We start from the raw sequence: 27,328 nt of genomic DNA on the forward strand, positions 1-27,328 counted from the left end.
TGGAGGAACAGCCAATCCAACGAAGACCTCGCCTCCTTGAAAGCCACAACCCCCGCCCACCGACAGAAAATCAAGAACGCAAGCAAGGATGCACTCTGGGAACGCATCAACGGCTCCGCACAAAACTTGAAGGAACTCTTCTCAGTCATCAAAAAGTTCACAGATCCCCCCTCCGAAGCCACCAGCATCACCGTCACAGGACCTCTGCAACAAACTTGCCTCCTTTTTCCACCACAAGATCCAGGACATCGACAACAGCTTTCTGTTACCTGGCACCGGAACCTGCGACCGACCCACCCCCCTCCCCTAGAACCTGCCCAGACCATCCATGACTGGTTCACGCCCACCACAGAGGAAACAGTCAACATCATGAACAGCATTCACTCCGGAGCCCCCTCGGACCCCTGCCGCACTACATATACATCAAAGCCAGCGCATCCATTGCCCCCAAGCCTCGTAACACTATCAACTGCTCCATCAGCATGGGCACCTTCCCTGAGGACTGGAAACACGCCAGAATATGCCTTGTCTTGAAGAAACGTTCGACCGATCCATCAGAACTAACGAATTTTCGGCCCATCTCGCTGCTACTCTACCCCGCCAAACTACTAGAGAAAGCAATCAACACACAACTACGGAATTTTATCGAGGCCAACAACTCTCTGGACAACTCCCAGTCTGGCTTCCGCAGAAATCACAGCACGGAGACAGCACTCCTGGCAGCCACCGACAACATCCAATTACTCCTAGACCACAACCACACTGCAGCACTCATACTTCTCGACCTCTCAGCAGCTTTCAACACTGTCTCCCACAGCACTCTGTGCACCAGACTCCAGAACATAGGAATCAGCGGAAGAGCCATGGAATGGATCCACTCCATCCTGTCCGGGAGGATGCAGACGGTCAGACTCCCGCCCTACACCTCCAGACCCACAGGAGTCAACTGCGGAGTCCCCCAAGGATCCTCACTGAGTCCCACGCTGTTCAACGTATACATGGCCCCTCTTGCTGCCATCATCAGAAGCCACGGAATTAACATTGTGTCATATGCCGATGACACACAACTCATAATTTCCTTCACCGAAGACCCAGACATGGCCAAAAGGATCTTTCACGCAGGAATGGAATCCATCGCCGCCTGGATAAGAGAAAGATGCCTCAAGCTCAACTCCAACAATACGGAGCTCATCATCTTTGGAAACGGCACCTCAGCTTGGGACGACTTATGGTGGCCCTCATCCCTCAGCGCCCCCCTGCGCCGACCGAGCACGCCCGCAACTTAGGAATCATCCTCGACTCCTCCCTATCCATAAACCACCAGGTAAACTCTGCCACTTCCTCCTGCTGGCACACACTCCGCAAACTCTGGAAGATCTTTAGATGGATCCCAGTAGACTGTCTCAGGACAGTCACCCACGCCTTAGTCACAAGCAAGCTTGACTACTGCAATGCCCTCTACGCCAGCACCTCAACTAGGAACATCAAAAAACTTCAACTCATCCAGAACGCTGCCGCCAGATTCATTCTGGACCTCCCTCGCCGAGAACACATCTCCCGACACATGAGGACCCTCCACTGGCTACTGGTCGAGAAGCGAATCACCTTCAAGATTCTCACCCACCTGTACAAGGCCATACACAATGCAGGACCAGCCTCCCTGAACCACCGCGTCTCCTTCCACACCCCAGCCAGATCCCTCCGCTCCACCCAGATGGCCTTGGCCACCGTCCCTCGCATCCCTAAAATCACCACCGGAGGACGATCTTTTACCTACACTGCAACAAAGAGATGGAACAACCTCCCCCTGCACCTCAGACAAAGCCTGTCGTGCACCATCTTCAGGAAGAACCTCAAGAAGTGGCTGTTCGGATGAGGCCCCTCCCCTCCCCAACGCCTTGAGACCCTCACGGGTAAGTAGCCGTGCTTTATAAATACTGATTGATTGATTGATTGATGAAGAGACTGTTGGTGGTAAGAGAGAGTTGGCACCTCTCCAGGATCCTTGGACTTAACCCCAAATACTAAGTGAGAGGATTTGCTGTGGGGGTTGCAGTGTTATTGAATCATTGATGTACCAACACCCATAAACTGATTTTTGTGTTTGTATAATGTTTTATTACAATGCATTTTTGTTTAACCTGTACTTGTGTACAGTCACTTTTCCCCATTTGTGGATATTGGATTTATCTGACTATGCAGAATGATGCATAAATTACTCCTCCAGGAACATTTGTATTCTTGACAATTGTCTTTACCTAGTTCAGTGGAGGGATATTGGGCAGCCCTGTGTACCATTGATACTTTTAGAAGTTTGGCATTTTCTTGCCTTAGCCTTTTAATGCTTGTGGCCTGTCTCTGGTCACATGACTGGGTGTGAATACAGTTGAGCTTTATATATTCCTTCTAGACAGCCACACACAATAGGGAGCTTAGGTGTGCTTGTGTGAGCCATCGCTGGCCGGATGGGAGGGAGGAGCAGGGCACAGCCTCACTTACCCCGGAATAGGCTGTGTCCTACTGCTGCACAAAAGGCTGCATACTACCTGCAGTTAGTCTGCATCCAGAGCAGGGAAGGCAGGATGCCTGTGAACTTCAAAAGGAAACCTCTAGAAACGTCTCTCTGCATCAAAGGCACAACTCTCTTCTGTATCTGTGGATACTCTGCCAGGAAGAAGGGCTGCTGTGCTGTTGAAGGACTGCCACTCTGCTGAACTGCTGCTCTAAAGGAACTCCTGGCCTGCTGTCCTCTTGCCTGGGGAAGAACAACTGGACCTGCAACTTCATCTTGAACCCGGGACCCTGGAGTGACTCAAAAGGCTAGTCTGCTGGCCTCTTGATCTGAGCCTCATGAACATAAAAGCTCCCCAACCAGCACCTAGACCTAGATGCAGCAAGTTCCTGATGCCCAAGTGGTGCCTCTCAGGTCCTAAACCTTTGCTGTGACTCAGCAAGCTTAAATCAAACTTTGGGCTCTTTGTGACAGTGTACGGACCCGTTTGCATCAAGATCGCACCAATCACACTGAAAGCCAGTGTGCTACCACCAGCCCATCTTCTTGCAACATCGACCGACTGTGGGAGGACCGCCAACATGAAGCTGCAGCCCGCCAATCTGGGACACCACGCCACAGCCTTCTGAGATGCTCTCCTTGCTACCCTCTCCAATGCAAACGGGACTCTTGGCACAAAACTTGAGAAGGTAAACCTTCATTAGGACTAATATGGGACTGTATCCGATCTGCACTCCATTGCAGTGGGCCTGAACTTTTTGACTTTGACCTTGTCCAGCATGACCAGATAGCCGTGGATGGCACTTTATGCTTTTAAGCACTATTTTTCACTTTATTCTTCAAATATCCATAACTCCGGTTCTACTGATTGGATTTTTGTTGTTTTGGTCTTGTTTTATTTATTAAATGCAGCTCTAGTTTCTAACCTGGTGTGGTATCCTTTTTGTGTAGTATTTTAACAGTCCTACTGTTGAAGTGTTGCACAAATACTTTACACATTGCTCTAAGGTAAGCCTGACTGCTCTGAGCCAAGCTACCAGAGGTTGAGCACAGGTTAATTTGGAGTTTGATTGTGCTTTACCCCAACAAGGATTGTGGTTGCTGCTTGACCTGAGCTCACACCCAAGTTAACTAGTAACACAATTTCTTACATGCCGTTTCAGGTAGTTTGCTTGGTCTTTCATACTGAGGTCCAGTGCATACTGATTTCAAGCCCTCTGAGTACAAGTTGGCTGTTTCCTCGTGTTGTACTCAGCACTGTTGCATTGCTTCATCTTAGGTTATGAATCATGGTGTACTACAGATCTGTTTCTGTAAAAAGTGAGGGCCTGTTTTCTGGTTGCCCTTGTTTGTGGCAATGAGGATTTCAATGGTGCTCTTTGTTTCAACAGTACCCTTTGGAGAGATCTAAGAGTAGAGCTAGATGTGACCGCGTCTGGTCAGTTTGAAGCACTTCATGTAGCCTTATTCTAAATGCACTTGGATTTTGTGTACTCCCTAATAATTTATCTATGGTACTAGTGAAAATAGTGAAAATCTGGCACTGAATATAAATCCCCCTTTTCCCTACTTCTTCTTGTGTTGTTTCCAGCATTAGAGACCAGTGCTTTCTCCAAAAAACCTAAATTTTGGACCTGTTCAAACCCACACAAGCAATGGTCTTGAAAATCTGATTTATTTCTACAGCAAATGTATGAAAATATTCTGCAGCTTAATGGGAATCAGAATGGTGTGGTAGTGGCCTTCCAGGGCTTACCACTGATAAGTGCTCACATTGGGCAGTGTGGTCATAGCTCCTCTCTTAGGTCTAAAGCGTGACTAACATGTAGGAGTCATGTTTGTTCCATATGTTGCTGATGCTCTTTGCATCCGTCCTTTAAGATTTTAAGTAAATGAAATGTTTGATCAATTGTTAGGTACTTGGGATTGTAGTTAATATTTTTTAATAATTTAGAAATAATTCTGTGTCGGCATTATGTTGTGCCTAGTGGAAGCTTTGAGGATCTCTGATGTCAGGTGCTGGTGCCTCCTTGACCTCTTCTTGTGCAGCACTACTGGTAGTTTTAATGTATCATTTGCATATACCTCTATTAATATGCAGTCTTGGAGAGGTGTGTGTGTTCTCAGTGCTTTTGAGGTTTAGTTGGGGGAAGCCTCAGTGTTTTTTCAATAGACAATTAGATCTTTGCTTTTTTAAGGCTGGAAGAGGTTAGTAGTTACTTTTGGAATTGGAAGGAAGCTCAAGGGGTGTTCTTACGAGTCTTTAGGTTGGTTGATTCTTGGAATATTGTAAACAGATTGTCGATTTGTTTTCCGATCCCAGGGCCCATGCTTTATTATCAACCATGAGTCCTTTATTAGATATGCCTGATCTGTACTTTATAGGACTTAAATTAACATTTTCCAAAAGTGCTCTCTTTCTGCCTAAGTAAATGTAAGACTTCCTTCTATTTCTCCAAACCATTGCACAGATATTCGTTCTTTCCATCTTTGCTTCCCTATTGTGCCCCAGCATCTGCTTGCATCGCCGTGGAACCAAAGAATTGTACTTCCCGAATGACATAATGAAGTGAAAAAATATGTTTTTCTCTGTCCTGTTCAGGGTTCTGGAAAATGAGGAAGGTAGAAAAGAGTATTTAGTATATCCTACAAGCAAGAACCACTGTCCAAACCAAAAGGGGAGAAAGGTGCCACTGAAAGGCAGTGGGAGACGGATTGATTACATACTTTACAAAGAGGAGGGTCTCAACCTCGAATGGAAAGCGGTGAGTAGGTCCTACGGCAATTGTATTTTGATTTTGGAAGATAAGACCAAATGTAGGAAAGTATCACATACACTGGAATAGCACTTAAAAAAGACCAGCATAAATGTGAATTTATAGTTTAAAGGATACAGGGCATTTGTCTAAAAGCAGCAGATATCACGTCTGATGCAGTGAGAGTGTATTGTTGCTATGCACCCTATTTGGGGCACATAGGACATTCACTGCTTTGTGGCAGATGCCCACCTCCACCAGACTGTAAGTGAAAGGCCCATAGTTTGGTATATGAATACACTTACTGTACCAGGTCTTCATGCATGCCTTTAACACTACACTGTGCTACATGATGTTCCTCTGCACACTGATACCACTGCATTTGATTCTTCAGGACACTAACAGGTTGATCAAATGTTAGCAACAAAATGTGCAACCCCGTCCAAACCACATACAGTTCAAACTTTAGAAATTGTTACTTTAGTTATATTAAAGACACTTACATCAGGAAGGTTAGCTCCACCATCTAGATTCCCCTGTTCCCCGTTTCCAGTTAAAAAGTGATGGTACTTGGACACAACATGGCACCTAACTGTCATGCACGTAGTCAGTCTTCAAATGTCTCTAGCCACTTGAACAACTTGGTCATGTTTTCCAGTTATCTTCAGAAGCCCAGTAAAGGGCCCTCATACAGTCTTTTTGATAAATTTCCTAGGTTCTTTCCACCCATAATGTAACCATAGGTGGTGCTCCATTTCCACCGAGCTTTGCAGCTAGCAGACGGAGCCTCATTTGCTCTTCTGCTGTTAATTTAAAGAACTTTGACTGATAGCACTGCCATCCTGCTGGCCCAGTTTAGACATTAACATTGCATACACCTCAACTTAAGGTGATTATAGTTATTAATCAGATATTTCTTCCTTCTTCTAAATTAGTATTACTATATTGTGGTTTAAGGATTCAGCCATTATTAAATAAATTATTGAAACCTAAAAAGAGAGCAGGCCAGAGGCTCAATGTTTGGATTCTATTGGTATTGTGTGCTTCTGGCACTTCTCTGCCTGCCCCCTCCACCTTGTGAGGCCAAGAAAGGCTGTTCATGCCCGCAGCGACTACCGAGGGGATGACTAATAATACTCTAAAGCAGTCTCACAATGGAATTCCAATGGAACGTAGGGATCTCAGTGTCCTTATACATCAACCTTGAAAATGCCACCTATGGAGTACATCTGCACAAATTGTGTTCTGCAGGAGTATTGATGCATACCAAAACAAAGACCAGTTTTTGACTAGCAAAATCTCTTGCAAAATGTTCAGAGGAGCATGCATGCACCTGTAGAGATAATGGGCATAGAGGAATGGCAGTGCTTAATCTGTCTCCACATTTCTTGGGAAGCTGAACATGACATAGGCACATGCCAGTGAGGCAGATCTTGCTTTTGTCACTGCAGCTGCAACTCCACAACATGTGATGCCCCAGATTACTTCTGATATGCCCTGTCTATGCACTCAACAATCAGCCTGGCCGGCGACTCAAAAGCGAATACGCTGGCAGTTGTAGAGTGATAGCAGTCCTTTTTTCATTCATTGTGGGTTCTGGAAAAAGAGGAACAGACAATATTCTAAAGTACAATATATTATTGGTCCTTCTTCCATTTCCATTTCCATGATCTTAGTGGAAACCAACATGGGACTGATCTCCTGTCTCCAGCTGCAGAGTGAGACTAGGAAAGAGAAGAAGGTGGCAGAGTGCCTGGTACCCTGAAATAAGTTCCAGTGGTTACTACTGATAACCAACAGCACAGATTAAGTACTAAGGAAAGGGTATGCTGCATGCAGGATATAGGGATCAATAATTCTAAGTGTAAAGTTTGAGACACTGTCCAGTTCCCCAGATTTACTCTATCTTTTATGGTGGGTGTGTTCAAGTCCCAGTCTATTGTCTTACCCTTTTTGTTTACAGAGAAGTTCCTGCCCAGCTGAAAAACAGAATTACGTTCTTCACTTAAATGTATTCCAGAGATAAGATGCACAACACTACAAAATGTGGTTTCAGGTGGATCCAGTACGACAGCCTCAGAGCCACATACTTGCCACACATTACGTAGAATTCCCTTTTTATAGTGCTCAATTTCAGCTGACACTATTAGTATACGTAATTTATAAAGTGCATTGCTACCCAGAAAAGGTTTCCCAGTGCCAGGCTCAATTATGGGAAAAGATTGATCAAGCCCGAGAGCCACCAAAAAAAAACAGAGTTAGGAGGATTCTGAAAGTTGAAACAGCCCTGTTTTTAAATATTATGAAACAGAGAGAGTGACTGCCACTCCCTCAGTCTTGGAGAGAGATTATTCCAGACCCTTGGTCCGGGAAAAAGAATGCTCGACCTCCTTGGTGGCATTTCCTAATTCTAGGAATTACGGCAACCTCATATGACTCGAGCACAATGAGCGAGCGGGGGTATACAGAGACACCAAAGCTCTAAGATAAGCAGGTCCAGAATTTGAAATGTATTTGTGCATATAGCACAATGCCTTAAAATGCACACAGTGGTTGATGGGTAGCCACTGTAAGGTCCAAAGCATAATAACTGTGGGGATGAGTTTAGGAGAGTGGAGAAAAAGCCATGCAGCAGGCTCTTGAATGATCCTGAGGCATTTAAAGAGAGTTTTGTCGCTCCCAGATAAAGCATGTTCCCATAGTCCAGTCTGGAAATAACTAAGGCCTAGGCCATGGGTCCATGGGCAAAGGTAGTGAGATATTAAAGAATCTTCCTAAGCTACTTCAAGATGCCAAATACGTAGCAGCCACCTTATTAATTCAAAGACTCATAGTAAGTTTGTCATCAAGCCACACTCCCAGGTTCCTCACAACCAGCTGGGCTAAGAGGGCTGCCCATGATTGAAAGCCCCAAGTGAAGGCCCTAAGGGATAGAAGGATTACCCACCAGCAGAACCTTTAACTTATCACCGTTTAATTTCAGGGAGTTGGTGTAAATCCATGATGAAACTTGGGTGAGGCAAGAGTTGATAGCCTTCACATTGTGATTGTCCCGAGCTGACAGAGATGCAACAATTTGTGTATCATCTGCATATGAAACAGTGTAAGTCCACAGCCCTTCACTATTTCTGCCAATGGCCTGGATATAGGTTAAAACACAGTGGACTCAAAGTAGAGCCCTGGGGCACACCTGAGACTAGCGGGTAGGATTTTGACCTATGTTGGTTAGTGTTGACCTGAAAAGTACATGTGTGCAAGAAAGATCTCAGCCAAGCCACAGCAGTGTCCTGTATTCCCATGCCCTCTATTCTTTGCAGGAGAGTGCTGTGATGTACCATGTCAAATGCTGCACTGAGCTCTAATAAAATCAGTGCAGCAGCTCCACCACTGTCCAGTAGATATCTCAGGAAATTAGTAATACAGAGAAGAGCCGATTCGGTGCTATTGCCCACACGAAACCCAGATTGCAAAGGGTGGAGTAAGCTATTACGTTCTGTAAACTGAATGTGGTTTGTTGGTTCACAACTTGCTAGTTCACAAGTTTTAAAGACCTCATCCTTTTTGAGGACCCTGATTTTTTGTCAGCAAAACTCTAAAAATATGTTCTTGAAGCTTGTCAGAAAGGATGGTTAATGGGCTCCAATATATCACTCTGAGGCACTGTCAATTGATCCCACTACATTTTAATTACATAACAACAGTACACCACATAAAAACACATACATAGTTATGAGACACCCACATTCTTCTGCCATTTACAAAAAGGCTTGGTCCGTCTTTGATACTGTAGTAAGAGAATAGTAGTAGTCCACACAGTATACAAATGCTTTTCATTGCAAAATTATCCATGTACACTGTAAACCTGCTCGGTGAATGCGCACACCTGGCCATGCCATATTCTCATTTTTGTGTTCTTTTCATTCTTTCAATTTTGACAACAACTAATAAAATATAAAATATTCTAAAATATAACGTTCCCTCTTCATGCGAACTCAACGTAGCCAGCCTACAACTTAATGCCACTTTGTTTCAGAGAAGAACAAAAAGGATCACTGACTTGTCATACCTGGAAACTGTTTTCTCTAGCTGGTCTTAGGACACCAACGGACCCATAAAGCATATTGCGCCCTGCTACTTTTTCTATCTACTGAATCCTATGCCTGGTATTTGAGTGTGGCATTAGTGATTGACTTAAAATGCAAACCAATGCCAGAAATGTGGTATTACAATGCTCTCAGTGCTGAAATGCATGCTCCTTAGATCATAGTGCAATGCCAGCCCATACGAACAAAGGAGTTGCGGGTGTCTGTCCCCTTTCGAAACTCTTCGAGGATCTGCTCTGCACTTTACTTTCACAAGAGTTACTATTGTGCTATAGTCACTCCCTCAGGGCCCCATTTGGACAGGACACGTGAACATGCCCTTTGAAGAGGTTCTCATTGATGGAGCTGTGCTAGCGCAGGTGTTATAATAAAAATATTAATGAGTATTCATGTATTCTGAGTAATGAATTTACGTAGAAAATGTAATAATGTAGGGAAAATAATGCACACATTTGAAAATGTGATCACGATGAGTGGCCATGATTGATCACGAAGTATATTTATTAATGGCTAATTAATATGAAATGTTGAGCATATGTTTGATTAATGTAGTAATATGTCATATTGAGGGTTATACATTATGTATTAGCTTTATTAATTGAAAGCCTTAACTTAGCGGAGGTCTTGGCCTTGTTGCACAGCTCATGTCAAGCTGTATTTCTAAACCGATTAATAAAATGGCTGCCTTAGAGAGTTTAACTGTGATTTTCCATTGTACTGTCTAAATGTGCTCGTAGCTAAAAGTCTTTCTCATGAGAACCACTTGATAGAAGATGCTGTTCTTGCTAAAAGTAACATTATGAGTGGAATGTGTGTAAGACTGACTTTCTCAGGAGGAGAACAATGGAGACACTGACTGGAGTATAAGTTGCAACAATATTGTTACCTGAGAAGCCGGATGATGAGGACATTACAGGAGAAGCCAACCAACAACATGTGAATGGAGTAGTGGTAGAATTCATAGATTTTAAGTTTTAGTTTTATTGAACAAAGTGTGAACGTACAATCCCTTGACCAATAGGGACTTGGGAAATAGTTTTAGGGAATTTAACTTAACAGGACTGCACCAAGGGAAGACTGCACATTGCCCATTTTCTCGCTGGCTGAAAGGTCAATATTTTCTTGTGCGTCTTGACGAGAGACGTACTTAACTTTAATGCTTAAAGATTTTGCGTTTTCTGAACTTTGATGCTGAATCCTGATGGTTTGCGGACCGAACTGATGTACTGATGACGAAGACTATCTTAGCTTGCTGATCCAATTGAGGAGAGGTTGTCTTATACTCCTGTGTTTTGTTATGTCTATTTGCTTTTTCTTTCTAGGCACCAACTGCATTGTTTTGATAGAGCCATAGTTAGATGTTTTCCAAATTTGTGGTTACTAAATTGTTTTGCATGAATCCCAACATGCCAATGCTAATCAGGTGTTAGTTAAGGATTCTCACTAATGAAAGACTGCTATAGGGAATAACGTTGATGTATTTCTTTGCTAAATCTAAATGTATGCGATATCGTTTGCACAATTTTTCTTATTATTGATTTGCACTGTAACCTTAGAATGTGTACTAGTTCAAGCTTTGATTAGATTGTGTTTCTTTCACAGGTTTGGACAGCCAGTCGTGTTTCTGTATGTGTATCATTTGATTTTGAGATTACCTTACGTGACATTAGCATTGTTAATATAGGGAAATAAATATTCTAACTTTTACCAAAGGTGTGGTTATTCATGACTGAGAAGTCATGGTGTGTGACAATTACTGACTCCACTGATTACTAATGTTATTGATTATCATTGGTTATTGGTGGTTGATTATTGATCTGCATGTACTGGAGTTATGGTGGGAACATCTTAATTGCGAGTCAAAAGGTTCATCGACCTATTTACATCCCCTAGTAAGTTTACTTATTAAGGTCAGATACGCTAACAGAGATAGTAGCAGAGATGGATGGTTAGTCTCCTTAAGAGCCCATCAGAGACATCCGGTATAGAATAACAGGTAGTAACGGAGATAGTAGTAGTATTGATGTTCACTGAGACGGTACCAGAAAGACATAAAGATTAACGGAGCATAGTAGCTTGATGATCTGTTCTTTTGAGAGTTCGGTATTGCTGAGATTTGGATTTTATTTTTCAATTATGTTAATTAGAGAGAATATGTTCCCCTAAGTCCAGAAATGACTTTCCCAGAATCTTGGAGCCTGCCAATGGTTGTTTGAGGATGTTCTCGGCGTTCTAGTGATAGTGTGAATGAAGTAAGGTTTTGAGCTTGTACAGCTTATGCAAGTCGCAGGTAAATTGTGATGTTTGTGAGGGTTTAAGGAGTTTGCGTATTCCAAATTAAGTTGTAGAAGGAGTGTGCGTACTTCACAGTGTGAGAGTAGGGAAGTCGTCGAACCTCACATGTGTGTGGTGCTTTGTGCTAAAAAATTGTCCATGTGGTTGTTGATGTACGGACCCTGTGTGGTCTAAGACTCCAGAGTATATTGAAAAGTGTATGAGACACTTGGTTTTATTCTGTAATTTGTCTGGTTTAGTAGGTCAATTGGGCGTGGTCGACAAGTCAGAGTGTGAGTCAAAGTGAGTGAAAGGAAATTTCGACTGAGATCTGGCGAGTCCTATGTGCACCAGGACAGATCCACTGACCAGTTGAGAGTAAAATTTGCAGGTTGAATTTTGCTTGCGAATCAGAGATTCTGAGAAAGAAGGAGTAGCTGTAAGTGCGGGAAGAGCCGTCAGTGAAAAATCCGTAAAGTTTCTGAAGCGATTCTGTTATCTTTCCTGTAGTAAACCAGCAGATTTTGGTTTTTGGTTTTGGGTTAGTGCTTGCAATTTTTGGTTTTTGGTTTTGGGTTAGTGCTTGCAATTTTTGCATTAGTTTTTTGTGAGCCGAAGTTTGAGAGGACAAACCGCAAGACTTTGTCAGCCGCAGTAAGTGTGAGTGTGACGCCATTGGGGCCATGCTAGAATAGGTTGGTTAGTGAGAAGGGTTGCGCACGGATTGGCAGCCGTCCGTGAGAGGCAATTGGTTGGGAAAGTAAGTGAAGAGAATTCTGGGATTAAAAGTCACTTCCTGAATTGATTGAAAAACAAAAAAGTCAAAAAGATGATGTTTTTCAAGGCTTTAAAGAGTGCTTTAAGGGAGATATGTACATTACAATTAGTATAGGCGAAGCTACATTGCCAGAAGGTACACCGGCTTACATTGTAATAGAAAAGAAGGGTGTTGCGCCATGTGTTTGGCTAAAGTAAGGGTGCAAAGAAACAGAGAAAGATGGGAACGTAGCATTGCCTACAAATGGAACGTTCAACTTGAGGGTTTTAGAGCATTTAAGGATGGTGCTATATGCATCAAAGCCCCTTCCGAGACCAGCACAGTTACAGGCATTAGCGATCTGGGAGCAAAAAGCCAGACAGCAACAGCAACAGAAATTCGAGAGGAAAAGGAGAAAGGCGGAAAAGACATTAACAGAGGCTAGATGGGACTGTGTTCAGAGAATTTGGAGAAATTAGACTTTGTACGTAATGAAGTTGTTTCCAGCGATTATGCAGGACAATGAGAAGGAAGGGAGGAAAGCTACTAGAAAGACTAACAGAAGCCCGCCTGAAAGTAGGGAGGCTAGCAAGTCTTCAACAGTCGAGGAAGAATCAGATGATGATGAGTTTATTTTACAGTTATTGAGGAATCGCCCATAGCCATATGCAGCACATGAGAGTGATACAAGCACCAATGCTGATCCTGCAGCTCCGACACAGGTTAATGGACAGCGACTCCGGTGCAGATTAATACTGGCCTGACACAGAGTCTGATGAGGGGTAGTCTTAATGCACCTACTACTCCTGTAGTGCAAAATTAGGTGCAACTGCCACAGGTTCAGAGTATTTACCCTGATGTACCCATTATGAAAATGACTTCAAACTTAATGGTGCCTATGGAACAGGTTTTCCCAAGACCAATGTTGGTTCAGACAGAACCAACTCCACTTTTAGTGCCCCAAGGGCAGCCACAAGTCATGCCGAGATTCACTCCAGTAACAGCGACACAGTCAGTTATGTCTTCAGTGATGAATAAGAACATGGGAGTTACTCTCCCACAGAACTTAAGTACCAGACCAACCCCAGATGCTATATCTTTGCCTATTACTTTTGGTCCAGCCGTATCCTTATTTGCACAGAAGAAACCTAGTGTAAGTGAACAGGGTGTCATGTCACAGAATACAATGGGAGAGGACTTAACGAAAATACTCGAGCAGTCTCTCCTGTGCGACAGACTTTTGACAGATCAGGATCAATGTTGGACCTTAGTCCATTTGGAGCACTTCAAGATACTATAGTAGGGTCAAACATTAGCCAGAGTTTGAAATTGTTGACACAGCAGATCCTGAATGCAATTACACAGCAGGTGCCACCGGTCCAAGCCAGTGACATCTTGTTGCAAGTGATTAACAGCTCAGCAGTTGACTGCGGGTTACTCAGCTTGTCTAAGCATTACAGTGGTACAGAGACAATCGAGGCAAAGGGCATGATTGAGACCTGAAATTAGCCAGATGATTAAGAGTCATTTGATTTGCTGGCAAGCAAAGCCGATTGATGAGGTGTTGCAGTATGCAAAGTACTGTAGTGACGAGACTGAGTTGAAACAAAGAAAGCTGAAAGAGAAGGCGATGGTGATGCAGGTTAAAGCTGCACAAACAGGGATACAGGGTAATTTTCCACAACAGCTACCAGAGCAGCAGCCGGGTAACATGCTATTTCAGCCACAGATGAGAGGTAGAGGTCGCTGAGGTAATATGAATCGTGGTCCAGACTTAGGTACTTAGGTACTGTAGGGGTTCAGAATGATGTGTAGTGAATGAAGAAATTATTGCCTTGTAAGGTTTGCGGAGCCGTTGGACATTGGAAACGGGAGTGTCCGATGATGGTGCAGGAAGGTGTTGTTCAGCAAAGTAATGACATCAATTAGTTTCAAAACATGAGAGGACCGAGGACGAGAGGTCCTAATCTGAATTTCCAAAATAATGTGAATCAAATACATGATTTCCAACCCATGTAGCAGGTGCAAATGCCATTTGTACAAATGACATAGTTGCAGCCAGTGCAGCAGCAGGTTCCCATGGTACCTAGACAGCAAATTAAAGTACCTCAAGCCCCAGTGGAACATCAGGAAATGATTCTTTCTCAACAGGTAACAGGTCAGAGGTCCTAACCAAGGTAATAACACAGTGCACCAATTCCCGTTACACAGTGAGGATGGAATAAACGATGATTGGGGGAGTGAAAGTTCAAATGGGGAGCCATGTGTAGTTGGAACCTCCTTAGAAGTAGATCAAAGAGGTCCCTATGTGAAGGGCAAAGTCATTGGTCACTGAGTTTCATTTTTGGTTGACACAGGATCTACACTCCGTACAGTGAGAAGTGCAGAGGTTCCAAACTTGCCCCTTTCAGGTAAAACAGTTCAGATTGTAGGGGTGTCGAATCAGTATTTGACCAACCCAATTACAGAACCAGTTCAGGTTAAAATTGGCAACTTCCAGGGATTGCAAAAATTCATAGTCTGTGATTCAAGTCCAGTATCCCTACTGGGAAGAGACTTGCTGTGTAAAACAAGATGCTCGATTACTTGTTCATGATGGAATTGAGATTCAGACGAATAGTGATAATGAAGATGATCAAGCCCCAGAAACAGAATGTGAGACTTCAGATGAGGAATATCCTCTGATTTAATTTTTCCCAATGTTCACAGTGAAGGAGTTCTATCTTGATTTGCAGGGAGCGGTTAAAGAGAAGATGTGGGATCTGGCAGGAAAAGAGAAAGGTCTGATAAAGGGAGTTGAGCCACTTAAAGGTACTGTAAAGCTGAATGCAGTTTTCCCTCACATTCCACAATACCACATGCCAACAGAGGTCCTTCTGAGGGTCGCCCAATTAATTGCAGACTTTGTGAAGGCAAGGGGTTCTGAAGGAAGTATTGAGCAGCCCCTGTAATTCACTGATAATGGGTTTGCAAAGGTCCTGTGGGAAGGTTCAAATTGTCCAAGATTTGAGAAAGATAAATGAGATTGTGGTCAAATATTGTCCTGTGGTGCCAAATCCAGCTGTGATAATGTTTCAGATTCCCTGTTATGTTGAATGTTTCACTGTCATTGATTTGTCGCAAGCCAGTTTCTCTTTTGTTTCAAATTTTTGGACCAAGTTTATTGTTGGGGCAGAATGCCTCAAGGGTTTTCAGAGTCACCTTCCATATTCAATCAGATCTTGAAAAAGAATTTGGAGTCGATGGAATTGCCTTTCCCATCGACTTTGGTGCAGTACATTGATGACTTGCTGATTGCGTCCAAAACAAGGGAAGAGTGCAAGTATGACACAATTGCTTTACTGAACCATTTGGGAAAGAATGGTCATAAAGTGTCCCCGCTTAAATTGCCATACTGTCAGAAAGAAGTGAAATACTTGGGACACCAGATTGAGAAAGGATCAAGAAAGATATCCAGAGAAAGGGTTAAAACCATATTGCAGATGAATCCCCCGAGCACACAGAGAGATGTCAGAATGTTTCTAGGGATGGTAGGTTATTGTTGCCAATGGATTCCACATTTTTCAGTCACTTTGAGACCATTGCAGAAGCTGACTCATAAAGAAGTCACTGAACCCATAGTGTTGGACCAGGCTTAAATGAAAGCGTTCACTGAATTGAGAGAGAGTCTGTGCAATGCTCCGGCTTTGGGGATGCCTGACTACACAAAACCTTTCACATTGTTTTGTCATGATGCATGTTCTTTGTCTGTCTTGACACAGGTCCATGGAGGTGTAAACCACCCAGTATCATATTTTTCAGCTACTTTGGACCCTGTGGCAGCAGCCTTGCCAGGTTGTTTGCGTGCAGTTGCAGCGGTTGGTCAAAGCCTTACACAGTGTGAGGGCATTGTGATGGGATATCCTTTGAATATAGTAGTCCCTCACTCTATTGAGATTTTACTTACAAAGACGAAAACCCAATATTTGACTGGTGCAAGATTGGCCAGATATGAAACGAGTATTCTAGGGTCACCAAATGTGTCATTGAAAAGATGTACAGTGCTGAACCCAGCAACCTTACTTACAAATGAGAATGCTGAAATTGAGAAATTAGAAGACATTGATCATGATTGTCTTGAAGTAACTGACTTGTGTACCAAACCGAGACCTGACATTAGAGATACTCGATTGGAAGAGAATGACCACATTATCTTTGTTGATGGTTCTTGTCTAAGAGACAATACAGGGACACAGAGCAGGATATGCTGTGTGCACAATTACTGGTATTCTGGAAGCTTCTTAGCTTTGAGGAGTGTATTCTGCCTAAGTAGCAGAACTGGTATCCCTTACTAGAGCGTGCTATGTTTCTGCTCAGCTGAAAGTTACAATCTATACGGATAGCCAGTATGGATTTGGAATAGTGCATGATTTTGGCCAGTTGTGGTCACAGAGAGGTTTTGTGACCTCTTACGGTTCACCAGTAAGAAATGGTGAGAGGATTAGAGAGCTGTTGCATGCTATCCAAATGCAGGAAAAGATTGCCGTGGTGAAATGCAGTGCACATCTCAAGTCATAGGACTTCGTGTCATTGGGAAATGGATATGCGGATCAAGTTGCAAAGTTTTGCACATTGAACTGTATATCGTTCATAGATAGGTGGGAACTGTTACCCTGAAGAAGACAAAACATGTCCAAGTTTTGCAATGAATGTAATTGACACCTTGGAGGAAATTGAAAACGTTGCAGAATAATGCTGACAGGGAGGTAAAACGTACATGGAGTAAAATGAAATGTGTGCAAAGACAAAATGAATTGTGGGTTTCAGAAGAGGGTCATTTGGTTTTGCCTAATAGTCTGTTGTCTCAAACGGCTAGGTATTATCATGGTCATAACACATGTTGGGAGGGATGTCATGATTCGGTTGCTCAAACATTATTGGTTCAATCCAAGGTTTAGACAGGTTGCTGAAGCAGTTTGCCATTGTTGTATCATTTGCCAGCAAATGAACGCAGGGAAAGGGACAGTGGTTAATTTGAGCTGCATTGGAAGAGCAGGAGGTCCATTCAGCACAATGCAGATGGATTTTATTGAGATGCCTGTGTGTGGAGGTTTGAGATATGTGTTGGTGATTGTGTGCATCTTTAGTCACTGGATTGAAGCTTACCCTACACGAAGAAATGACAGTCTCAAAGTATTAAAACTATTGCATAGGAAACTGATACCACGTTTCGGGTTTCCGATCTCTTTAGAATCAGATAGGGGAAGTCACTTCAACAATGAAGTAATTAAATTACTGTGTGCAGCATTGAACATTGAGCAGAAGTTGCATTGTAGTTACCAGCCTAAAGCATCAGGACTAGTGGAGCAAATGAATGGTACCTTGAAGTTAAGAGTTGCAAAGATGTGTGCGTCCACAAATTTGAAATGGCCTGGCTCATGGCCTTTAGTTCTGATGACAATGAGAAACACACCCGACAAGAAGACAGGATTGTCGCCGTATGAGATCCTTATGGGCCGAGCCATGATGTTGGCAGCAGTGCCTGCAAATGCACTTGTCAACATTACAGATGATATGGTGTTGGACTACTGCAAAGGTCTGGCTGATGTGGTTCACTCTTTCTCTCAGCAGGTGGAAGCCACCACACTGCCACCGATTCATGACCCAGGGCACAATCTGAGGGCCGGTGACTGTGTCATGGTCTGGAAACACGTGAGGAAAACATGTTTGGAGCCTCGTTGGAGATGACCTTTCCAGGTAGTTCTGACAACTGGAGTTCCAAATTGGATACATGCCAGTCACACGAAGAAAGTGATATGCCTGACAGATTGGGAAGTAGAGTTGTTGGAAGTACCAACAACAGCAGAACATGTCTCAGGGCCGGAAGGAAAGTGAAGGGAAACTGAGACCGGATCTGAGCCCGTTGAGGACGGTTCAGTCACTCCTGTGAGTCGAAGACCTCCAGGAGGGTGACAGAGAGCCTATCTCAATTGAGGCAGCAGGAGAGCCTAGTCAGAGGAGGGCTTTCACAAAAGCAGAGGATCTTGAGAGACAAACAGAGCAATTGCCAGACCCCGAGGGGGAAGGAGTTGAGGCGGATCGAAGTCACTGTGGTCTGACTCCTCCTGAACGAGTTGCAGGTCTTTCAAGAGAAAACACCATAGAGCAAGGAGAAGTTACAAGTTCAACATTGAAAAGGACATTGGCCAAGGGTCCACTGAAAGGAGACAAGTTGCTGGAGTCACAAGCAAAGAGAAAGGAAGGTGTTGTTGGAACAACAACTAGAGAAGAAGCGGATACAACAAGGAGATAAGATCTAAGTGAAGGGGAATTGAAATGTGATTGAAAGTTGAAAAGAAAGAGTATAGCAAGTCGAAGATAGGCAGTTCCTGAATGGGCATATTCAACTACAAATGAATGGCAGCAAGAATGTTTGTCTTTTTGTTTTGTTTGAGACGTTCCGGGTCAATATGTTGACACTTGAAGGAAGCTGATGAACTGAACTGTTGAAACAAGCTGAGAACATTTTTGAGAAAGAGACTGTTGAAAGTTACTAGAAAAGACTTTGATAACCTGATTTGACTTTTGAAACCTGATTTTGATAAGCTGCTTGATGATTTTGACAAAGGGATCCTGGAAGGAAGACTGAAAGCTGCAAATAACTGCTGAAAGAAGATTTTGTTTTTGATTTTTGCTGCAGTTTTCCTAAATCTTCTCTTCTGCTTTATGATTCTTTACAGATCTTGAGGAACGTTAGCCAGCAGGGTAGGAACAATAGGTGCTGTAAATACTTGAGTATTGGTTTTGGGGATTGTATGTGGAATATTGTTTTTAGTATTGATTGTGGGTTCTTGAGGCGAGCAAAGCCAACCATACTTCTGCTTTTGAGACAACTACTGAACTTAAAGCAATAGAGAAGGTTAGGTTAGATGAGAAATATTTGCATGAGGGTACTAATGCTAAAGGAGAACTTTCTTCCTATGTCTTCTATCGCTTGCTGAGTGAGTATGTTTAGACAATGGATGCGAGGAATTGCTATGTGTGTACGCAGATTCCTTCATCAGTTGAAGAAGGAGTTACTCACCATAGTCTGCCTCTATCATATGGAATAAGTTGTAGCCTGCTATTAACGAGATTCTATAACCAGCAGTATATTCAGTATTTCTATTCCAATTATGATGTTGTGTTTTCGTTTGTCCCTATAATTAGGTATTTGAGTAGGGTAGCTAAGGACAATGACTTAGTATTGGTTAGAGGTTTCTTTGAACTTACATTAATATTTGGCACAGCTTATGCACACTGCAATAATCTAACGTGCTTGCTTACACCTTTAGAGAAGAGCTTCTTAGATCACACAGATGTCAGGATAAAGGCACTGAAGAAGAAGTTAGAAGAAGGCTTATAGAAAAGGACATACAGGAATGATTATGCTTATAGTGCAAATAAAACATAAGGGAAATTAGCTCTAGATGCGCAACATGTAGGGAAACTTTGTATATATATATATATATATATATATATATATATATATATATATGCCTAAATCACGTGCTGATACTTTGTTTGTGGGAACGAGTGAATGTAGACATGTGTTTTTGTTTCAGAGTAAATGGGCATTTATGTTGAATGGACAGGGCCCAGCTATTCCTGGGACATATTACATCTGTGGTCCAAATGCTTATTACCGTCTTGTAAGAGGATGGTAAGGGACACGTTATTTGGGGATAGTTTTCCATAAGATTTTTCAAATGGATGACTTAAAGAATTTTCCGAAAGTGACTGAATTACATCATATGAGACAGAGGAGGGAGTCTCCTTCTGGTATAGTGGGAGATATATTTGGAGCAATGATTCCTTCAGTGGGAGTTGTCTTGAATTCGATAAAGATTTGAAAGTTGTCTACTATTGTGGATAACATGCTGACAAATTTTTCAGGAGCCATACTCCTGATAGATACTGAATTAGCTGCTGAAAGAGCTATGACTCTTCAAAATTGCTTTGCTTTAGACATTCTTTTAGCGAAGGATGGCGGAGTTTGTAGGATGATTAATTCTAGACATTGTTGTTTGTTCAATCCTGATAATAGTAAATAAATTAGAGGCTTACTTACTAAACTGACTAACAAAAGTGCTGATTTAAAAGAATTGAAAGAACAAGGTGTTTGGGAGAAAGTTGGCAAGGGTTTTGCTTCAGTGGGGAATTGGCTCAGGAACCGTTAGAAAGGGATTTTGTTGAAAATTATACAGGGGGCATTAATTATCATGGTTTGCCTAACTGGAATATGGGGATTATGTAAATTGTGTAAAAGGATTAAATTGAAAAAGTCGAAGAATGATCAGAGGAGGGAAGAAAATAAAATAAAAGGGAAAAATTGTTTAGGGAAAAATTGTTTAGGGAAAAGGGAACAAAAATATGAAGGGATTGAAATGACAGAATTTTAGCTGATGCAAAAATTTGTGAGTGGTAGTTTAGTGTGATGACAAATTTAGTCATCAGAGGAGGGATTGCTAGTGCAGGTGTTTTAATAAAAAATATTAATGAGTATTCATGGATTCTGAGTAATGAATTTGCGTAGAAAATGTAATAATGTAGGGAAAATAATGCGCACATTTGAAAATGTGATCACGATGAGTGACCGCCAATGTTCACAAAGTATACTTATTAATGGCTTATTAATATGAAATGTTGAGCATATGTTTGATTAATGCAGTAATCTGTCATATTGAGGGTTATGCATTATGTATTAGCTTTATTAATTGAAAGCCTTAACTTATCGGAGGTCTTGGCCTAGATGCATGGCTCATGTTAAGCTGTATTTCTAAACCGATTAATAAAATGGCTGGCTTAGAGAGTTAAACTGTGATTTTCCATTGTACTGTCTAAATGTGCTCCTAGCTAAAAGTCTTTCTTATGAGAACCCCTTGATAGAAGATGCTGTTCTTGCTAAATGTAACATTATGAGTGGAATGTGTGTAAGACTGACTTTCTCAGGAGGAGAACAATGGAGACACTGACTGGAATATAAGCTGCAACAATATTGTTACCTGACAAGCCGGAGGATGAGGACATTACAGGAGAAGCCAATCAGCGACATGTGAATGGAGTAGTGGTAGAATTCATAGATTTGAAGTTTTAGCTTTATTGAACAAAGTGTGAACATGCGATCCCTTGACCAATAGGGACTTGGGAAATAATTTTGGGGAATTTAACTTAACAGGACTTCACCGGGGGAAGACAGCACATTGCCCATTTTCTTGCTGACCTAAAGGTCAATATTTTCTTGTGCGTCTTGATGAGAGACGTCCTTAACTTTAATGCTTAAAGACTTTGCGTTTTCTGAACTTTGATGCTGAATCCTAATGCCTTGCTGACCGAACTGATGTCCTGATGACGAAGACTATCTTAGCTTGCCAATCAAATTGAGGAGAGGTAGTCTTTTACCCATGTGTTTTGTTATGTCTATTTGCTTTTTCTTTCTAGGTACCAGCTGCATTGTTTTGCCAGCACCATAGTTAGATGTTTTCCACATTTGTGTTTACTAAATTGTTTTGCATGAATCCCAACATGCCAATGCTAATCTGGTGTTAGTTAAAGATTCTTATTAATGAAAGTCTTCTATAGGGAATAACATTGATGTATTTCTTACCTGAATCCAAATGTATGTGATATCGTTGGCGCAGTTATTCTTGTTATTGATTTGCACTGTAACCTAAGAATTTGTAGTAGTTCAAGCTTTGATTACATTGTGTTTCTTTCGCAGGTTTGGACAGCCAGTGTCTGTATGTGTATTATTTGATTTTGAGATTATCTTAGTGACATTAGCATTGTTAATATAGGGAAATAAATATACAAACTTTTACCAAAGGTGTGGTTATTCATGACTGAGAAGTCATGGTGTGTGACAATTCCTGACTCTATTGATTACTAATGTTATTGATTATCATTGATTATTGGTGTTGATGGTTATTGATTATTAATCAGCATGTACCGGAGTTATGGTGGGAACATCTTAATTGCGAGTCAAAACGTTCATCAACCTATTTGCATCCCCTAGTAAGTTTACTTATTAAGGTCAGACGTGCTAACAGCTGTATGTACATGAGATCAGAAAAGCTTAGCATAACACCAACAACATACGGTCCTTTAGTATGATGAAGCCTTAAACAAGTAGCTGTTAACAACATATATATTATGATTTGTTTTTATTTCACAGTATTTCTCCCTTTTCCAAGTGTCCTCCTTTTATCGATTGCTTCTGAAGTATAGTTAATATATTAAGGACATTTACCAAACACTTTCTTGTGATGCTAAACACTCAATGAAAGCTGTTGTTTCTCACATCCTTTCACTCCTGTATTTCATAATTTCATGGACCGATTCTTAGGGTTCCTCAGGGTGGATAGGAGTTACGGTGGTATCTGACTGAAGCAGTATTTCTTTGTGATGCATCTGTGCTGTGGGATATTGGAGGACATGGTTTGTGTGGACGGCTTGCTGTAGTGAGTGACCTTCAGTACTAAGTGGTAGAGACAGATGAGTGTAGGTTTAATTGCATAAATCTAATCGGCTTGAACAGGAGTTGCTGTCCTTATAAACCTAATAAAGAGGGGCTTAAGAGAAGAACAGTTGAGTCAATTGAAGCATATAAGACCAGGCTTTGCACACAAAGGATTTTCTAACAATTGAGGATTCAGGAAGTTAGAAAGGAAACATTTGGGTACAGGACAGTAAATTGTGTGATCTGAATCAGATGATAAAAGTAGCACAGAATTAAAGTACTACGGAAGATATTGTGGAACTAAAGAATTGGGACAGTGATGATGGACCTTTTACTGCAGATGCTTTGTCTGAGTTCACAAAGATGAGTCGTAGGTCCTTTCCCACTTCTGGAAAGAATTGAAGATTCAGAATCATCTTTTCTAATAACACCTGGTCACACATATTACTGTGCTGTGTGAGACTTCTTGCAAAAATTGCAGGCAACAGGTTGAACAGTTATTTCTATTTGTAATGTTCCTTTTTATAATGTTAGGGTTAGAAGGTAAGAATCTGATAGTAGTAGTATAACACTGATTGTGTTCCACACGCAATAAGTATTCTTGAATGTTAGGAAAACAGCTAGTTTGGTCAGTTGGTCAAGCTAGGGCAAATAAATGGCAATTAATAACCGTGTCTTATATGTGAATCACAAATAAAGATTTCTCTTCACCTCTTCTGCCCATTGTATACTTTATACATCTTGAAATTCTAGAACAAATTAACCTAATCACAGGAAAATCTTTGAACCATGCCTCGAACGAGTTAACGAATAATAAAGTATATATGATGAACATAAACATTCACGCTGAATTCACTAGCATTATAAAAAGGATGGACATGATACTCTGCCTATCTCCTACCAATGCACTCTGTACATTTCTGATGGATACTTATAACAACAGATTTCTCACCTTGTGGATCTCACCAGGCATCTAACTAGATCCAGAACCCCTTGTAATAGCTCCTCCAGATTTCTGTTATTTTTCCATTTCCAAATTGCCAGTGTGCAGGGATGCCACTCCTTCAGGTGACAGGCTTCAGGCCATGTTGCATGTGTTTGTTACAGACCCGCATAACAGCTACCTGTGGTTCTTGAGTATCAAACACAACTCCAACTCATATGACAAATGTGCTCTGATGCATCAGGGAGAAGGAAGCCTAGCACTATGTCACAGAATACATTAAGCTGGTTTGGTCCCAACTGATATCGCAAGGCAGTCCTGGTTCAGAACACCCTTGCGAGGAAGGTCACTGGCAAAGTAGAGGGACAAGTCAAAGAAGAACTAGATAAGCCAAGTTCTAGAGAGCGCACAATTCGATGCTACACCAAAACTAATCCTCAATCCCTGGTGGAGGAAGACACCTTTCCAGGTCCTCTACATCACTAACAGTACTTTTAGAAGATGGAGGCCATTTTTGGATAAGACTCCTGCTCTACTAGTCCCTCGGACATTGCAACATGATGATGATGAAAAGGCAGAACAGTTACTTCCCCCACACAATACAGATGCTGGTTTGTACTCTGACCTGCAAAATGCCAGTGATATGGACACCTCCCCTGTGACTGATTCACCAACAGGGTCCCTCATTTACAGTATTTCTTCAGAGGGCAGTGGATTATTTGGAATTGCCTCTCAACAGACAAGAGACTAAAAATAATCTCCTGTTACCTGGATTTTCTTCTTGACGGTCTCTATTGTCATTTAATGATGCTCTTGTTTACCCAGTCTTAGCAGCATGGCATAACCATTTTCTGTGACAGCAGTGATTCACCCTAGTGCTATGCACCATAGACCAGAGCTAGAAGAACCTAAGTTTCTAACACAGAACTCTACTCTGAAGACCCTTGAATTGCAGGATTCTGCTTGTTTGGTCAGTACTAATTATTTTTCATCCACTTCTGCAGACAGTGTATTAAAGTATATTGATGCAATGGGCAAAAAGGATTTTGTTCAGGAAGTCTGGCACCACACTCATTAGGTGATATCTTCCTTTTGGGATGCTGTAGCCACACCCTTGCAAACATGGCAGTATGAGTGTTTGCCTATGCTGCCAGAGGGCCTGTGTAGGGCTTTTGCCCAAGCAGTTCAAGATGGACAAGCAAAAAAGGGCTGAAAAGTGTTATCTAGTCAAGATCAAAGAATTTGCTTCACAGGAGAGATAGTTCCAGCCTTGATAGTTCGAGGCTACTTAGGGGGTTATTCTAACTTTGGAGGAGGTGTTAATCTGTTCCAAAAGTGACGGAAAAGTGACGGATTTACCACCAGCCGTATTACGAGTCCATTATATCCTATGGAACTCGTAATACGGCTGGTGGTATATCCGTCACTTTACCGTCACTTTTGGGACGGATTAACACTCCTCCAAAGTTAGAATAACCCCCTTAGTCTGCTAGCATCATGCATTCTGCTAGTGCCTCATGCTCACTGGCAAATGCATGCCCTTCAATGAAACCTTTACAGTGGGTCCAGCATTGCAAATGCCTCTCATACAAGATCAGTGTGTCTGATGAGGTAGCTTATGACCTGCAGTGGTGGATGACAGACGCAGTGCATATAGAGGTCACGGTATTGACAATGTCTCATCTCTCAGCTGGGGGGTTTGCCTTGATGATGTGCATGTCATTCAGTTAAACACCTAAGCCTTTCTGCCTTCCATCAAACCCATCAAGGGCAAGTTGGTCCAGTACTGACAGACAACACGACTACCATGTAGCATTGCGAGTAGGGTGGCATGTGGTCATGTGCCCTCTGACTGGATGTAGACTATGACACTGGCTGTCACTGTATATTATCTCTCTAACAGTCAATCATCTGGTGGGATCACTCAACATCAGAGCAGACAAACTCAGGAGGTGTCACATTGCTGATCACGAGTGGCATCTACATACAAAGTTGTCATAGGCTATCTTCTTCAAGTGGTGGATTTGCCTGTCATCTCCAAAAAGGCTCACTGCCCAACATTTTGTGTGCTAGAGTTTTCCCTTTATGTGGGGTCTCTGGGAGAAGTGTTCCATCTTCAGTGGTGCTTCAATATACTCTCCACCAAGTCTATACCCCTCCACCAAGTCAATACATTCAGGCGCTGGACAAACTTTGTCATCTGGTGTGGGGAGAAAAAAGTTGATCCTCTATAGGTAAAACTGCCCTTTGCTTGTACTGTCTTTGGCCCAGCAAGGTTTTGCGCTGGGCATTGTTAAAAGCTACTTCTCAGCCCTGTCAGCCTTTCTTTGCTGGTCTGATAACTCATGCATTCTTTCTTCAAGAAGTGACCCCACCTTTCAGTGTGGGCAATCCATTGTGCTCTCTTGGTTCTTTTCTCCACCACATCCATCTAAAGAGGAAGAGAGGCTTCAATGGTTGGACCCACAGTGTGCTTTTGGCCACTACACTTATAGAATTAAGAAGTACTATGTTGCAGATCAACTATTTGTTGGTTTGAAGAAAAGAAAGGCGGTCTAGAAACATACCTTATCATGATGGTTTGTCCTGTGCATCAGAATGTGCCTTGGTCAAGAACTGCATTTCTAAGAGCATTAGCACTCATTCCACCAGCGCTAAAGCTGTTAGTACAGCACTAGCTTGGGATGTCCTGTCCTGGAAATCTGCATGGCAGCTACATGACATCTGTCCATTCTTTTACCAGGCACTACTAAATTGATTCTCAAGTCCGTAAAGAGGGTAACTTTGTCCTTTCAGTTTTGCAGGACTTCCTAATTTAAGTTCACTCCTCAGGTGCCCCTTCTTATGGAAGGAATTGCTTCACTACTGATTCACAGGGTGAGGAATCTGTTAGACGTATCCATCAGAAGAATTAGTTAATTACCTTTGGCAACACTCTAACTGCAGATGCCTACCACCCCCTCCAGGTTCTGTGGAGTGGACTTTTTTGGGACTATCAGTGCTTATTCAATTCTGTCAGCCACTCACAGTCTATGAGTTTGGGGACAAATTAGGAGATAACTGACATCAAAGCACAGAGACGCTTTTATATGCAAGTACTGTGTCATCATGTCTGGAGGCGGGACTGAGCTACATTGCAAGAGTTTCTGGATCCAGGCTTTCACCTGGAGAGGTTCACAAAGTAAGAATCCTGCAGTAAGATAAAAAAATCCATCAGCAAGAGTATTAACGAAGGTGAGTAACTAATGGCTGATCAGAATTTGACAGCCAGGTTATCCGTCACAAACATGACAGATATCCCATCCTCCGTATTTAAAGTGCCATTAGATATAATGTACTTGTAATACGCGGACAGGATATCCCTCACGTTTGTGATGGAGTGACCTGTTCACCGAACTCTAAATCAGGGAATTCTTTTATTCCCCTTCTTCTCTCGATTAGGGTCCCTGTTAATATTGGGTTACCTGAATCTCTTCTACTGGCCGGGGTTACTCTCTAAATAAAAC

At 42.2% G+C, this 27,328-nt stretch overlaps 1 protein-coding gene across 1 annotated transcript in view; it reads left to right on the plus strand.

The window, feature by feature from the left end:
• The window catches only part of SMPD3 (sphingomyelin phosphodiesterase 3), a 1,015,604-nt gene that overhangs the window by 983,539 nt on the left and 4,737 nt on the right, over positions 1 to 27,328 (plus strand). The window contains exon 10 of the mRNA XM_069217238.1: positions 5,115 to 5,277. Within this exon, the coding sequence (XP_069073339.1) occupies positions 5,115 to 5,277 (163 nt within the window). The remainder of the gene's footprint in view (positions 1 to 5,114; positions 5,278 to 27,328) is intronic.

The sequence above is a fragment of the Pleurodeles waltl genome, chromosome 12 (genome assembly GCF_031143425.1).
Source record: "Pleurodeles waltl isolate 20211129_DDA chromosome 12, aPleWal1.hap1.20221129, whole genome shotgun sequence".
Taxonomy (NCBI): Eukaryota; Metazoa; Chordata; class Amphibia; order Caudata; family Salamandridae; genus Pleurodeles; species Pleurodeles waltl.